This window comes from Myxine glutinosa, chromosome 11 (genome assembly GCF_964187855.1).
Source record: "Myxine glutinosa chromosome 11, kmMyxGlut1.1, whole genome shotgun sequence".
In the NCBI taxonomy this organism is placed as follows: domain Eukaryota; kingdom Metazoa; phylum Chordata; class Myxini; order Myxiniformes; family Myxinidae; genus Myxine; species Myxine glutinosa.
In genome coordinates this window covers 57,452,050-57,469,522 of record NC_136271.1, presented here as the reverse complement: position 1 = coordinate 57,469,522, position 17,473 = coordinate 57,452,050, and the positions used below count along the sequence as shown (strand labels likewise).

At 46.4% G+C, this 17,473-nt stretch overlaps 1 protein-coding gene across 8 annotated transcripts in view; it reads right to left on the bottom strand.

The window, feature by feature from the left end:
- The window catches only part of LOC144894280 (extracellular sulfatase Sulf-1-like), a 101,979-nt gene that overhangs the window by 71,648 nt on the left and 12,858 nt on the right, over positions 1 to 17,473 (bottom strand). For all 8 annotated transcript variants that reach the window (XR_013624968.1, XR_013624967.1, XR_013624969.1 and 5 more), the window contains 2 exons: positions 1,430 to 1,742; positions 954 to 1,193 (listed from right to left, as the gene is read on the bottom strand). Coding sequence is in view for 5 of the 8 variants with exons in the window: in XM_078786688.1 (XP_078642814.1) it covers positions 954 to 1,193; positions 1,430 to 1,628 (439 nt within the window). In the remaining 3 variants the exon portion in view is untranslated. The remainder of the gene's footprint in view (positions 1 to 953; positions 1,194 to 1,429; positions 1,743 to 17,473) is intronic.

Genomic DNA, 17,473 nt, shown 5'->3' with positions numbered 1-17,473 from the left:
CCACGATGCCTGTGCAATGGTTGTCATGCTCTATACTTTCAAATGCTGAGCATCAAGCAAGGAAGCAGCACGTATCATTTTAAAAGTCTTCGTTATGCTCGACCAGGAAAGGCCGGGATGGACCCACTTATGATTGGAGCATCGGCTCCGAGTCTGGGAGATTGGTGGTTCGAACTCCAGCCAAGTCATACCATACCAGCCAAGCTTGATGTTCAGCATTTATAAAAAGGATAGAGAACAGACAAACAACCATAAGTTGGTAATCATAGCACAGGCTTTGATGGGCCTAATGGAATCCTCCTGCGTTGAAGGTCCTTGAAAAGGAAGTCATATTATTATTATTAAGGTTTGAACCACCAACCTCCCAGACTCAGAGCAGACACTCTCAACCATTACACCACCAAAGTCTGCTTAAATCTAGCCCCATTGAAGGCTGTTAAAAGGATCGGGTGACTTTCCCCTAAATGAGGGAGCATGTGCAGTGTGACCAGCTCATCCAGAGGAAACCTTAATGATGGGATACGGTGCTGCCAAAAACCTTCATTAAAAAAATTAATAACATGCACAGGTAATAAATAGATGGAAAACCTGAACAGCTTAATCTCTCATAATAAGGGAGGTAACCATGAACCTGCTCTTAACTGTTCAATCAATGCCCTTATCAAAATAGTCCCATAAATAGCAGAGTCGTCTACCTCTCCGCCAACACAAAACATTCCTCCCGGGATTTGATGCTTGCAGGTGATGATTATATCAGTGCCTACCTAACACACAGCTGATTATGGAGTTTAGTGGAGATTTGAAAGGATTTGAGAAAAGAAAAATAAATAAATAAATAAAGGAAAACATTGTAAGGAGAGGAAACAGCAAACAGATGATCCTGTTCATCATCGGTTAGGGTAAAGGGAACAAAGCACTTTGGGGTTCAACAGCACTCGAGTGAGAGGATATACCCGTGCGGTAGCCGGATCTGCTGAGGTATGCCCCAAAGGTGTGCGGTTCATGTGTCGCCTGCCAGAAAGGTGAAGAACAGTTTTCGTTGTTGGTGTAGACGTGGTGGTTGTGGGTGTACTTTCCCGTGAGGATCGACGAACGGGAAGGGCAGCACATGGGCGTAGTGACAAATGCGTTGGCAAAATGTGTGCCGCCCTGCTCCATGATGCGTCGAGTCTTGTCCATAACGTCCATGGAACCTGCAAGTACATGTCCATTACGACATACGACGTACTTCATTTGTCTTTTTCCCAGTCTTGACATGTTATACCAACTGAAAATTCAAACCCTTAAAAGACTTCTCATGGAATTTGGTCAAGTACTCATCAGATATCTATCAACTCACATGAGAAATCAGAAGACTTTATTTGGTTCATCGGTATAGAGCTATAAAAGGGCGAGCAAACTAATGTAATTGGTCTGCCAAAGCACTCACCGAGCTCCACATCCTGGTCATCCGTAAGGACGAGGATAATGTTGGGACGGATGTTGCGGCGGTCATTCCTTGGACGAAGATGCTCTCGCCGGCCGCTGCAGTAGCCCAGTGCTCCGAGCATGAAGGGCAGCAACAACAACCACCTCTGCCGTGACCGCCGTGCCAAAAGACATGGCCGCATGAAATGCAGGTGAACCATTGTAGAATAACCTTTGTCAAAACTCCGTCATGTATATCCGGGCATACCACAGGGCTTAGCTGGAATCAGAACCACAGGCCATCTCCTTCACACCAATCTGTCACTGCCAGAGATCTGCAAGGTGACAGGACCAGTGTTAGCCAGAGCCAGGAAAGTGCTGCATCTAATGGATCCTAAAATACAGCCTTTAAAAGGGCCAATACCTATTATATAGAGAGAAAACTACAGGCATTACCTTACACATGAGTTAAAACTCCAGTGCTGCCAAATTTGATTACAATGGGGCAAAGAGCATCCATCCACTGAAAACATTTGAGCCCGGTGGCGGCAATGGTTAGGCGATGGCGTTCGAGAGATGCTCCCAGCGTGTGTAATCAAGTCCAGGCTGTTACATCACACCTGCCCCAGCTTACTCAGGAATCCGGCCAAAGATACTCGACAAGACTTTCGTTCTGGGTTTAAGCCAGGTCTTTGAGTTTTCATGGCTTCATGTATTCACAGAAGAGGAAGTGTGAGACTCCCAAAAAAAAACAGGAAACACGAGTACAGTAAAAGGCTGCTCAAACCAGACGTTTGAGTGTTGTGTTTACACTTGTTCTCATCACTCAGCCGAGAGCAAACCCACAAAGCAACCTGTCAATTTATTATGACCAAATACTTAGGACTCTTTTTCCTTCCAGACCCAGGCAAACATTTCCTTGTATTTCCCAAAAATGCGTTTTGCATATTCCAAAACAAAAAAGCCTCCATCAAACTATCCCTTTTTTACTTAGCCATTTCACTTAGGGCCTGGTAATAGAGGCTTTTGCTCACAGCTAGTGTAGTGGCTGCAATACTAAGTGAGTCAGTGACGTAATTGTTAGAGTCCACCATGTCTGGGAGTCTGGAAGGTCGGAAGTTCGAACCCTGGCAGAGTCACATCGAAGACTTTTAAAATGGTATGTGCTGCTTCCTTGCTTGACACTCAGGATTTAAAAATTAAAATTTATACGACACGAACAAACAACCATAGGCTGACAACCATTGCACAGGCTCGACGGGCCGAATGGCCTCTTGCAGTGTTGAACTTCCTTTTAAAGAAACTCGTATTGATGTATACAAGTACAATGGATCAAATAAACAGGAAGTTTCTGCATGAAGAAAGTGGAAGCTGACATTTCAGGATTTACCTCTTCATTGCTCGCTTTGCGCAGACAAAGGGTCAGTGCCTGGAATGTCAGCTTCTCCTTCTTTCCCATGGTGGTTAGCATACTGTGTAATGACCCACAGATAAGCATTGAGGCCACATCTTTTTTCCTGGCTCAATGGGTCACCCTTGTTGGTCAATCATCATAGTTTGGTCAGATAAAGAGCGTGAGTAATTCTAACTGTTTTCTAGCGTGTTTTATTTCTTGGAAGTAGAAATCTAGGCCCTTGGATGACTAAACGACAGAGGGCAGCAGTTTCACAGACCGACGTCGGATCAAAGAGCAATGAGGATAAAAAGACAAATTTTTCACACACGAGTGGCAGAAAATAAAGCACAGAAACAGTAGATAGCAAGGGTGTGTATGCAAGAAAGCACGAGGTGACGATGGGCAGCACTCCAAAATGACTGGAGGGAGAGACACAAGACAAGAGACAAAATATTGATTCCTCAGATGAGACAAAGGAGGAAAGGGTGGAGGTGACAGTTTACCTTTGAATTAGAGAGGGTAACCAAGCGTGGGACTTCATAAGAACCCTTGCAACCTGACTGGTGATTGAAAAAGAGTCCGCAAACCTGCCTGTGGTGGGCCAGAAGCAGAGCTTTGGTCTCGGGCTCCTGCCTTGATATACCAATAATGCAGAGCGTTCTGGCTCGATCACTTCCTGGAAAGAAAGCTGGGAAGCAACTTCAGCAGCCGAGAGTGGACACCCATACTTCATATTATACTTTGTATGAAGTCATTTTATACAGCGTAGTGAGCTCAGAATGGACTTGGTTCTGCCGAGCATACTGAGGATTCGGCCTGCCTTAGAAAAGAAAGTTTGCCGATGTGATCTGCTCATGAACGATTCTGAGGCCTAGGAGTTTAGTGGACTACACTCAGAGTTTTTTTTGTAACCATATCTGTAGACACTGATGCTGCAACAACCGGCCTCTCATAAATTTGGTGCACTCTTCTGCATCAGGTGGGATAAGTCACAAAACTCTCTAGTGGAATATCCAGAGAACCGGAGAGGTCGAAGATATAGATTGAGAACAAGGTCGGTTCTAAAACAATGCCCAGTGACAAACCAGCAGAGAGAGAGAGAGAGAGAGAGACAGAGACAGAGAGACAGAGAGAGAGAGAGAGCGAGAGAGAGAGAGAGACAGAGAGAGAGAGAGAGACAGAGACAGAGACAGAGACAGAGGCAGAGACAGAGACAGAGACAGAGACAGAGAGATCTTGAGGCAGAATGCCATCCAGACCAATCTGTTATTTATTCTTGCAGAGAAAATCTCATTACAAAATCAAAACATAATAACAGTAAAACGAGGGGCTCTTTCAGTCTGGTAATTCTCACAGAGACATCTACGGGAAGAAAAAAAGAAAATGGAGGATTCTTCATTCTTGTCCTGAGAATGTACATTCACACCCACCACAGGCAGCTTGGAGAACTTCCCTCCCTTCCACGAGTCCTCTCTTCAATCCGCTCATCCCCAGGTCCGCCCCTCCCCCCCAAACACTCTCCGAAATAACTCAGGTTCTTACAGAAACCCACACTTTGTTACCTTCCCAGAGTTAATATTTGATGGTCACCTTCATCCCTTCATCCCAATATTTGATGGTATCTGTCATCTTATGCTCTTCCCTAGTATATCCTCAAGACTGCTCTCCATCCTGACCTCAGTTCCCCCCATATCTCCTTGACGTCTTCTGCTACCATTGACCCCGTACCCTCATTTCCTCCATGTCGTTTCCCTTCTCATATCATACATTAGTGTGTCTGTCTACTGCTCTCCTCCCCTCTGCGAGCCTGTTAACATGCTATTCTTTATCATTTAGCTCTTGCTTTCATTTCTGTCGAGGTAGGGTGGGGGCACAGAAAGTTTAAATGTGGAAAAAGTACCAGCATGGTAATGGAAGGCAACACTACACAATCGATCGGGCGGGGCGCAAAGTAGATTCCCGTGGTGTCGGTGACCACAATGGCGGAAAACAAAGCAGATAACCCATACAAAAATAGAGGGTTTCAGTTTGACACCCACGTCTGCAACACCTATCTCTATCTTTAAAGGTCAAGGGACGAGATAAGTGGGGCACACGAGGACAGCAGAAGAGTTGCATTGTAGGATTTTTTTTTTTTTTTAACAAAACTCACGACATTTTCACCACAATATGCTCCATCTAACCACAGTATCCCGGCACAGAACAATTTGTATTTCTCTCGTCAGGTGGGCCCCAAGACGTGATTAAACTGCAGGGCTCAATAAAATGTCTTGGCTTGTACCGCACATCAACAACATTGGCTTGTACATCACCAATCGAAGATATTTTGTGAGAGAGTGTAGACAAACCGCTTGTATGGTTTAAGTGAGTCTCACACGCTCAAACTGCGCTTCAGCAAGAAGAGTAAAAATGACTGGAACACAGCACAGGCCATGCAGACAGTACAGGCAGGTAGCAATTACACTGGGGGTTAAGTGGAAGCACCTGCAGAGTGAGAAACACTTTGCACTTCTGTTGTAACAGACATACCGGTATGTTAAGCAATGTGACTATTTGCAAGCCCCAGTAAGGATATATATATATATATAAGTTTGTAGAAAAAGTAGTAAATGTTGGAGTTTCAGGAAAATGAAGAGCTTAGCCTTATCCGGTTACTTTACCTACATTTTGGGTTTTTATTCAACCAATCAGCAAAGTTGCAGGCAGCAGGCCTGGAAATCCTCTTACAGAACACTTTTTACGCATAAAAGCAATTTGCACGCAAGCTTAATACCTTTACACAGTTTTACTTCCTGGACTAGTTTCAAATGGCAACAACATGCAATGCTGAGAATACAAGCTCATGCCTCATAGCAAGCTGCTTTCCAAACAAATGTTGATGTAGGCAAATCTTAAAAGTTATTGGTAGTTTCATCATGACACCTGCATATTTTGCAAGAACAAACCTCCGACAAAGCTCTCAAGAATTTACTCACGAGCCATCTGGTTGAACGCAAGCCAACCAGTATGACCTTCTAAATGGTTGCCAGGCTGAGGCCTGCATCAGCAAGGACAAAAGAGGAGACTATATAAAATAATAAAAGCCTTGGAAGCTGGTGATGGGTAGAAGCAGCGTCGATATGCATAAACATTCCAAATAGCAAAAGCCCTCCACTTCAGGACATCAGAATTGAACTAAAGATGCACTTTGCAGAAACCCCAGTGCTAATACAGATTGTTTTCAAATATCCTAATACAGATTGTTTTCAAATATCCTAATACAGATTGTTTTCAAATATCCTAATACAGATTGTTTTCAAATATCCTAATACAGATTGTTTTCAAATATCCTAATACAGATTGTTTTCAAATATCCTAATACAGATTGTTTTCAAATATCCTAATACAGATTGTTTTCAAATATCCTAATACAGATTGTTTTCAAATATCCTAATACAGATTGTTTTCAAATATCCTAATACAGATTGTTTTCAAATATCCTAATACAGATCGTTTTCAAATATCCTAATACAGATTGTTTTCAAATATCCTAATACAGATTGTTTTCAAATATCCTAATACAGATTGTTTTCAAATATCCTAATACAGATTGTTTTCAAATATCCTAATACAGATTGTTTTCAAATATCCTAATACAGATCGTTTTCAAATATCCTAATACAGATTGTTTTCAAATATCCTAATACAGATTGTTTTCAAATATCCTAATACAGATTGTTTTCAAATATCCTAATACAGATTGTTTTCAAATATCCTAATACAGATTGTTTTCAAATATCCTAATGCAGATTGTTTTCAAATATCCTAATACAGATTGTTTTCAAATATCCTAATACAGATTGTTTTCAAATATCCTAATACAGATTGTTTTCAAATATCCTAATACAGATTGTTTTCAAATATCCTAATACAGATTGTTTTCAAATATCCTAATACAGATTGTTTTCAAATATCCTAATACAGATTGTTTTCAAATATCCTAATACAGATTGTTTTCAAATATCCTAATACAGATTGTTTTCAAATATCCTAATACACATTGTTTTCAAATATCCTAATACAGATTGTTTTCAAATATTTCAAATTTCAAATATGTTTTCAAAATCATGCCAATCCAAATATAAGGAGCAATGCGTTCCCTGTGAGTGCCAATGCGAGGCCTGACCAAATCCTGGATGACTACTTCAAGATGTTTGAAAACTAAAGATGTTTTAAAAGCACCAGAACTCAACGCTGCCCGTTCCACCAATCGAAGGAACGAGAACGAGCAAACATTCGTGTGCATTAAAAGCAATTTTAAGATTGCTTCACGTGCAACGCAATGAATGGGTTTTCTTGTTTTTCATGGGCTCAATGACGAATCACAGACAAGGACGTGATTCAGAATGCGTGTTGGGACAGGGAGGTGGAGCATGTACCTCCGACAGAACTCCGCCTTGTGGGATGTATCATGCCATTCCACCTGCCTCAGACGGCTCGGACCGAGCGAGCGTGCAATACACAGGCCTCTAGTACACGTCACGCCAACAAACGGGCCGAGAGATCTGGCTAGAAAGACGAAGGTTCTGTATCACCCTTCCATTCACCTAGGCCTTAGTTTAGGTTTCGGTGATGCACCGTGTTTGGCGGAAGAGCGCCAAATCTCTCAAGAGCACAGACGGAAGAATATTCCATCGTTATCCAAAATCAATCGCATTGGGTTTCCATGTCCGCCATGTGGGATTACAGACATCCTACGGAATGTTTAAAGCAGACTTTTAATGCAATGCGAATGCTATATGCGCTTGCACGATGTCTACAGGAAGACCAAACTCCCGCTCTCTCAACAGCAATTGCCCCGGACTAAACAAGGTGAATACCACAATGCTTGGATAACCATCTGTTTTCCTTTAAACGATGAATTCCATGCAGAGTTATGCCCCACAATTACAAAGGCCATTGCCAAGCTCAGACGTACCACTTTTCCATGCAGGTCTATAGACCGAGGTGACACGGTCAGTCCCAAAGGCCGTCTGGTATAACAAAGCCCTGGTCTGTGCTGGCAGAGCCTCCGAGTGGGAAAGCAAACAGCTCCCTGCTGATCCACGTTCCCTGTTTACCCAGGACAAACTTGACTAGCCTGGCTTTCCAGACTGTGTTTAATCTTCCACATTGAGTATCTAGACACAACCATATTGGAGGAAAATCAGACACATGAAGAGGGTATTTGACCCACAGGTCCAAGTAGCATCTACGACCCATTTGCTCTATCTACTAAAAGGTCTTATTTGGCAATGGTATTTTGGCCAAAATGTGTTGGCCCGATTTCCCTTTCATTCTGAACCAATAGCTCATGATAGTAGAATCCAAGTTCAAATTCCTGTACACTGCGCTCATTTGTCCATTCACTATTGCTTTAACGGCCACAATTATTCCCACCTGTTTGTGGGTTGGCTTAGGGGACGCTTTTGGCCCAATTATTTCACTAACCGGCTGGTCAGGCCTGGACATTCTGGTTCGGCCAAAAATTTGCAATTTGTTCAGCTTCCTGGTGATAACTTGCATACTCTTCGTGAAAGACACCGCGGTGCCTTTAACTTCCACCAAGTAAGGCTAGCAGGGCGGTCCTGTGTCTACTCATGTCCTTGTAATTCATATAAATGTACCAATGATGTCCCCTAATGTTTTTTGTCCTGCATGGAATTTATATAAAAGATCTTCCATTGGCCTTCGCTTATTAGTCCCCTATCGCTTTCACCAGAGGGGACTGACTATACGCTTGCTCTCCATCCATCCCAACTGTGGTTTTCCGAGACTTTCCGCCCTCACCCTTTAACATATTCAACTGAAACTTGGTACAGGTTTGAGTTTCAGGGCGTTTGGTAAATTTTTTTAGAGTGATGCCCTTTTTAGACTTAGAAAATATCACAATCATAGGCGACGTGTATTGCAAAGCTCATAAAGCAATGTCCTCGAGTGGCACCCTGAACAAATTACAAATTCCTGCCCTAACTACTAATGAGAAGGAAATGGCAAACCATCTAGTGTAATCCTTGCCAATACTGCCTTGGCAGCACCGAATCTGACTTTAGGCAGAGCACCAGGAATAGAAAGATGAAATTAATTAATTAATTGCTTCCTCTGCCCTTTCAGCAACTTTGACCCTTCCAACGCATTTAGGTCAAGCCTTCTCATCCAGCAACCGCTATCGTGCTAACCTTCCCAAATATAGTTACCTTGCTCACCTGAACTCATTTATTTCCTTCCTTTCCCTTTTCCTTCCAGTGATGAAACACACAGTCTCACGCTGTCTCTCAGGGCCACACTTTATCTATTATATTCTCCCTGACCTTTCCCATCTGTTCACCTTTAACTTTTTATGTTTGCAATTATCCCTTTTTTGGAGGGGGTGGAGGTGTCCCATCTATTTGTCGAGTATATTCTATCTGGCTTTGCAAGGTCTGTGCATTTCATGTTGTCTTGCTAGTCTATATGTTGTTGTTATTTCGTATGCAGCCTGTGGCTTCTGGTTGCATCATTTTTCTGGAAGTGTGGATGTGCCAATGATTCAGTGCCCCCCCCCCTGTATCCAGTAAGTTGGTAATCATTTTTCCGACCTCCGGAGGATGACGGGCTGAGTCAACCCACCTGATGTTATTTCAATGGGGTGAGAGGGGTTAAAACTCAAGACCCGTAGATCTTAAGCCAGCCACCTTAACCGTTAAGCCAACAACAGACTTTGCTTGTCTATGTTACATTGTCAGTATCTCGATGTTATCATGTCTTACCAAAGGTACATACATACAGACTTGGCATTTAATATGGAATATCTTTTTTGTGGGGGTGAATTTCCTTTTCAAGATGACTTAGAACCAAAAGCTCATTGGAATTATGTTGAAATTATTCTAGATTTTGTTAATGTGACCTTTAAAAGAAACAAAAACCACATTTGACATTTCGAAGCAAATAAATTGATCCTTGAAAGTGATGGAAACTGATATCGAACTCAATTCACGGACAGTACTGTGTTAAACTTCTGTACGTTTTCCAGAAGTATCTCTTTATTTTGCACACTAGCCAAAAAATTTGTCAACAAAAACAAAAGCTAAATTATGACTGGGATTACAGACAGTAAAATTACAGTTCAGTACTTCGTGTAACCCCCACGAGCATTCAGGAGAGCACGTACACGTCGAGGCATGCTGTTCATGAGATTTGCCAAGCTTTGGACAGGAATCGCTTGCCATGCAGTGACAATAGTGTAATGAAATCGTATTAATGCTGAACCCAGGTGATGCTCGCTGACACCGCTAGGGGGGCGTGGCTATAAGACCCGATGCAACCGCTGCTCTAGGCGACTTCTCCTGTGACATGTTACATTGACTAGTAGACTCGTTAACGGTACGTACCGCATAGAGTATTACGCTTGCTTTCATTGAACTATATTGTGGATTGACCTATGTGAAGCCAAACCTTATTTCTATTGCATTCCTGTATTTGCAGAATGATGTCAAAGGTCTTAATGGAATTAAACCAACAGATGGACTAAAGTTGTGGACTTGAATGATTTCCACAACACTTAATTCCATTAAAATCTACGGACATGGCGGGAAACAAGATGCTGGTGGTTTCGCAATTCTGCACCGACCCGCAAGCCTCGGATGCTGGTTTGCAACTGACTCACTGGTTGAAAACTTTGGAGAACCAGTTCGCTGACCAGGATGTCGAGCCGACAGCTGCCGCGAAGCTAGCAGCGCTCCAGTCCAAAGTCGACTACAAGGTGTACAACAGTATTGCACGATGTGCGACGTACGACCTCGCTGTTGCGGAGCTCAAGCGATTGTACATAAAGAAAAAGAGCGTGGTGTATGCTCGCCGTTTGCTGTCATCACGACGCCAGCAACCAAACGAGTCGATGGATCACTATGCCCAGGAGCTCCGGCAACTCCTGCTCGACAGCACCCAGGAGCCACGGACTCACGAGCAGTTTCAAGATGACCTTCTCCTAGACGCTTTCGTCTCCGGGGTCTCCTCTCAGGACCTCAGGCTCAAGCTCTTGGAGAAGACCGACCTGACCTTCATGGCGGCTCTAGAACAAGGAAAAGTATATACCGAAGCGCGGCTGCAGTCGAATGACTATGATTGCACGCGCCTCTTGGCGGGGACCTCGCTACACACACGGCCGGAGAGCGCTACCGCCGAAGAACCAGGAGCAGACCCGCTCGCGGAACTCCAGGTTGCCCCGGCGGAGGATCCGGGGATCCTGACGGCTGCCGCTACGGCCAGACCCAAGGCCTTACACGGAGCTACATGCTACTTCTGTGGGGGTCAACGACATCCCCGGTCAGTGTGTCCGGCTCGGGACGCAATATGCCATATGTGCTCGCAAAAGGGGCACTATGCAAAAGTGTGCCGGAAAACCGCACGCGGTTCGCGGCCGCGCGCGACCTTGAATGGGCTTATTGCAGAGCCTATGGGCCGAGCACGGAACACGGCACCTTACCCGGCTTTGATGGGCAGTGCCCCTCCTTGCGGGCCCCTGGTCGCCCAATCGACCTTGGCAAGAGACACCGAACAGCCACAACAGTCTCATCCTCAATCGGACATGGAACGTGCGTCCTTGACTAGACTCCGGGCAACGCGAGGGACTTTGGGGCCTCGCCAAACCCCAGCAGTAAGTACACGCTACGTCTCTCAAGAGCATACAGCGTCCTCTGGCAGTGACACGTGTTTGGTACAAACTACGGAGGCCCATACTCGTCAAACGGCGATTTCGAATGGCAAGACAACGGACCACATGGGGGAGCTCTCTGACAGCTCTAACGAATTCTCCACCACAGACCGCGAAACTGCGGAATGCATGGGAACGCTCCCTGACAACTTATACGAAACTCCACGGGCACCCTCTGACGCCCGGAAAACTGCGGCTGGCATAGGACCCACCCGCGAGGCGCGACCGACTCACTCGGGAGGTTTGGTCCCACTCCCAGCAGGCTCGTCCGGCCTGGCTCAAGCCGTTATTCCCCTCATGGTCGAGGGCCATTGTGTGCGTGCCTTGGTGGATACAGGGTCTATGGATAGTTTTATTGATCAGCGACTAGTGCACAGGCATGGTTGGCAGGTCTTGGGGACTACGAGACGGATCTTCATGGCTTCCCAGGGACTTCGGCTCAGCACGAAGGGGGAATGTCGATTGAAACTCGTGATAAAGGGACGGGTTTTCGCAGATGTACACCTCATGGTCTTACCTGCTTTATGTGCTGACATTCTGTTAGGACACGATTTCCTTAAGCGACATGGACGACTGGAAATGGAGTTTGGTGGGCCAGACACGCTTGCTGTTGGTGGGACTGACACACTTGCTGTGTGTGCCCTAGCGAAAATGGAAATCCAGCCACTTTCGTTATTCCCCAATTTAACCTCTGACTGTACACCTGTAGCGGTAAAATCACGGCGCTACTCTCGAGCAGACATGCAATTCATTGCGGGAGAGACGGCTCAGCTCTTGAAAGACGGCGTCATAGAACCCAGCCGGTCGCCGTGGCGGGCCCAGGTCTTAGTGGTGCGAAGCGAAGCACACCGCAGACGCATGGTAATCGACTATTCCCAAATGATTAACCGTTTTACACAGCTGGGTGCCTACCCCCTTCCGGGGATGGACGCGCTGGTGCGACAGGTGGCCCAATACTCGGTCTACAGCACTCTCGATCTCCGTAGTGCGTATCATCAGATCCCTATCTCTAGGGCAGATCGTATCTATACTGCTTTTGAGTCAGGGCAACGGTTGTACCAATTTACTCGATTGCCTTTTGGGGTGACGAACGGGGTCACCTGTTTCCAGAGGGCCATGGATGACCTCATTGCGAGGGAGAACTTGACCGATATGTTTTCGTCTATCTAGACAATCTTACGGTTTGTGGGTATGACCAAGGGCACCATGATGCTAACCTGAAGCGCTTCCTCGAGGTCGCGCAGAGGTATCGCCTAACCATGAAGGAGGCTAAGTGTCAATACTCCCTACGCAATATAGATCTTCTGGGGTACACCGTGACCCATGGCTCTGTCGCTCCGGATAAGGAGCGTCTGCGACCTCTGCTCGACATGGCCCCTCCCAGCGATCAGGCATCCCTGAAGCGCGCTCTCGGGCTATTCGCCCATTACTCTAAGTGGGTCCAAAATTTCTACGCGAAACTTCGCCCCCTTGTGGCCTGCGACACATTCCCTCTGCGTCCGGCCGCTTTGGCGGCCTTTGGAGGCCTTAAGGCCGACATCGCCAGTGCCGCTGTGGCGACGATCGACGAGAGCGGATCTTTCGTCCTCGAAAGTGATGCCTCGGATCATGCCATAGCGGCGACCCTCTCCCAAGGAGGGCGCCCGGTGGCTTTCTTTTCACGGACTCTTACCTCCGCTGAGCGGAGACATTCGTCTGTCGAAAAGGAAGCGTACGCGATCGTCGAGTCGATTCGGCGATGGCGCCCGTACTTACTCGGACGATGCTTTCAAATCATCACGGACCAACAAAGTGTTGCGTTCATGTACGACACCTTACATGCCCAGCGCATTAAGAATGAGAAAATCACTCGCTGGCGTGTAGAGCTTGCCGACTTCTGTTACACTATCAAATACCGCCCGGGGAAGGATAACCAGGTCGCCGACGCCTTATCGAGACCGGTTACGTGTGCGGGTATCGTCACTCTGGAGGGCCTACGCGCTTTGCACGAAACTGCAGGGCATCCGGGCGTGACGCGTTTCGCTCATTTTGTGCGGCGTGGCAATCTACCATACTCGATTGACGATATCCACCGTATCTGTCGTGACTGCGCTATATGCGCAGAAATCAAACCACGTTTCTATAACCCTCCCATGGGGACGCTGGTTAGGACTACGAGGCCGTGGGAAAGATTGGCGATAGATTTCAAGGGCCCGTTGCCGGTGTCGAGTAACTCTCGCTATCTGCTCACTATCGTCGATGAGTACTCGCGATTTCCTTTTGCTTATACGTGCGTGGATATGACGGCTGCCACGGTAATGCGATGCCTGCAGAATTTGTTCTCTATGTTTGGGTACCCGGCCTACGTGCATACTGATCGGGGTGCGGTCTTTTTGTCTCAGGAAGTGCGAGGCTACTTGCTCCAAAATAACGTCGCTTCTAGTTATACCATGCCGTACAGACCCCAAGCGAATGGGCAGATCGAACGCTTCAACGGGATTATATGGAGGGCCGTCGTGCTCAACCTCCGGACCCTCGGCCAGGGCCTCGATAAATGGGCTTGGTCGCTACCTGCGGCGCTGAACTCGATTAGAGCTCGCCTATGTACGGCCACCAACCAGACTCCCCATGAGAGACTTTTCCACCACCCGAGGAGCTCGGGGTGTATCCGGTCTTTATCCAGTTGGCTCGCTGAGCCCGGGCCGGCCTATCTCAAACGGGCGGTCCGCACAAGCAAGTACGACCCCTTAGTGGACAAAGTGCAGGTACTCCAGGCTAATCCCGAGCATGCACGTGTGATGACGGCAGATGGGCGTGAGACCACTGTCTCCGTACGCCATCTTGCCCCATGCGGGGTCACCGACCCTTATAAGGAATCGGACGAGCCAATCTATGAGTCTATGGACTCTTCCGACGCTTCCGTCACTGAACGTCTGCCGACCCTCCCTTCGCCACATCCACCCTTGCCTGAGGCTTGGTGGTACCCCCTTCGTCACCTGACTCCGGCAGCTACTCCGACGCCGGGGTCTCTGGGTTACGTGATGCCGAACCCGGGGAATTTCGGACACGTGCTGGCAGGGAAATCCGCCGCCCGGACCGGTATGGTTGGGCCGACTGATACCATAATCCCGCACCCTGTTAATGCTGACGCCTCGCTCGATTATAGCCGCACGGCAGTGTAATTCTAACGGTGGGGAGAATGTAGTGAAATCGTATTAATGCTGAACCCAGGTGATGCTCGCTGCTCGCTGACACCGCTAGGGGGGCGCGGCTATAAGACCCGATGCGGCCGCTGCTCTAGGCGACTTCTCCTGTGACGTTACATTGACTAGTAGACTCGTTAACGGTACGTACCGCATAGAGTATTACGCTTGCTTTCATTGAACTATATTGTGGATTGACCTATGTGAAGCCAAACCTTATTTCGATTGCATTCCTGTATTTGCAGAATGATGTCAAAGGTCTTAATGGAATTAAACCAACAGATGGACTAAAGTTGTGGACTTGAATGATTTCCACAACAAATAGCCTGCTGCAATTCACGCACAGAGGTAGGCTGCTGGTCCAAGTTGTCGATTTGACGCGTTAATTCTGCCCACAAGTTCTCTATCGGATTCATATCCGGGGACATGGCAGGCCACTCCATATGCTCTACACCACAGTCAGCAAGAAAGTGTTGGATCATGCGAGCACGATGAGGCCGTGCATTGTCATCTTGGAAGACAAAGTTTCCTCGAAAGGCTGCATGAGCAAATGGAAGCAATGTTTCTTCCAGAATGACCCTGTACTTGAACTGGTTCAGGTTTCCATTCAGAACAACCAGGTCAGTTTTGCCCCCTGCATGAAAAGCAGCCCAAACGGTCACCCCACCACCTCCAGCTTGGACTCTTGACACTATACAATCTTCGTTGTGGGCTTCATGCACTTGTCTGCGCACTCGGATGCGGCCATCTTGACGATAGACCAGAAATCTAGACTCGTCACTGAAGGTCACGTGTCCTGGCTGCCATTGACGGTGCTCTCTGGCCCACTGCAATCGGCGCTGGCTGTGTTGTCTGGTCAGGCGTGGCTTTCTCAGGGGACGCCTGGCACGATAGCCTGCTTGAACCAGTCGTTGGTTGACTAGCCTTCTGGATACAGGCACATTTGTCAGTTGGCTGCCACTCAGCCCTAAGCCGATTAGCTGACTTGGTACGGCCATTGCAGACTAACCGGTGCAGCTGGCGATCATCTCCCCTTGTGGTTCTGCGTGGACGTCTTGGCCTCGGTATTGGAGTAGGGACACCCCTCTGAGCATTTCGTTTCAGGATCTTTGACACCTGACCTTGAGTGATGCCATACTGCCGAGCAATAGCACGCTGTTTCATGCCAGAATTTCGTAAAGCCACCACTCCATGACAAACAGCATTGTCGAGTCGACGGACCATCTCCAGAGGAAGCGGCAATAACTTTTGTAGACGTGCAGTTGTTGTTTTCCACTAATACAGAACGCAACAACCTTTATATACCCGATTGTGAAGCCAATCGTCAAATGTACCTGTCCTTACATTTTGTCACGCCACCTGTGATATAATCCTGTTATTGACTTCTTGCTGCGAAAGACAATCAGTGACATGGTTCTTTCAACAAAGACATCACCGAAGGGTAAAATAAACTCACCAGATTGATATACTGAGTTCAGAAAGTAAACCCGTCAAGAAAAAAAATATATTCCATATTAAATGCCAAGTCTGTATATTCAATAGACAACACAAACAGAAAAACAAAACAACACAAACACACATTTTTGGTGCAGGAAGAGGCCATTGGGACCATCATGCCTGTGCTGCCCTAACCCCAGTATCACCCATCCACACTCTAGCAGCCTACAAGTCCTGCCAGCTGATACACTTCTATCTCTAATGCATCCACGAACCTATCTAAATCCCACTTAAACGTATCCGACCCTCCGCTGCCACGACCTTTCCGGAGAGACCATTCCATGTGGATGCAGTAAAGCCTCCTGTGTGACACGCTTGCATCATGTAATCCTTATTTTAATTACTCTTACCCATCCCAAAGCTCTTTTGACTAATATAGTAAAGTATCTAGACTTTCCTAAATCTGATCACCACCCTCTCTGCTGTCTACACCTTACCTCCAAGCTTTGTGTCATCTGCAAATGTAGAAATCCGACTCTTAATACCACTATCCAAATCATTGATGTAAATTGTGAATAATGGTGCCAGTAGTGACCCCTGACCCCTTTACATACTACACTACTTGCATCCTCCCAGCAAGACATCCTCGCACTCACAGCCACTCTTCGCTTCCTATTATTAGGCCAGTTTCCAATCGAGTTAGCTACTCTAGCAGCCACATCGCAAGCCTACAACTTGGCTAGCAACCTCCAATGTGGTGCCTTATCAAAAGCCATCTGAAAATCTAGATATACTACATCCATTGCACTTCTCTCATTCACCCAATCAGAAACAACTTCATTGAACTCCAATGGATTTTGTTAAACATGAACTCCCTCTGGGAAATCCATGTTGACTACCTTTAAATTATTCAAATGTCTCCCTATCTGTTCCTTAATTAACGTTTCCAACACCTTCCCCACAACTGAAGTCAAGCCAACAGTTCTATACTTCCCCAATTCTCTGGAACTTTTCTTAAATAACGGTTATACATTTGCTATTCTCCAATCCTCTGGTGCCTGTCCTGACTCTAATAACACATTAAATATATCCGCTAATACCACACTTACCTGCTCTGCCACTGTCCGCAAAACATCTTGGATGCATATTATCCACCACTGGAGCTTCGTCATCCCTTAACTTTCCGATCTGCTTCTTCACTTTCTAACTATTCTGACATGGATCTCTTCTAAAGGTCCTTGCTCACCCCTCCTCCCCTACCCTGAGATAGATACCCTCTGATTTTTGAAAGCTCCCCTGACTGTTCCCTTGTCAAGGTGGAAGCAAAAAAACGAGTTAGTT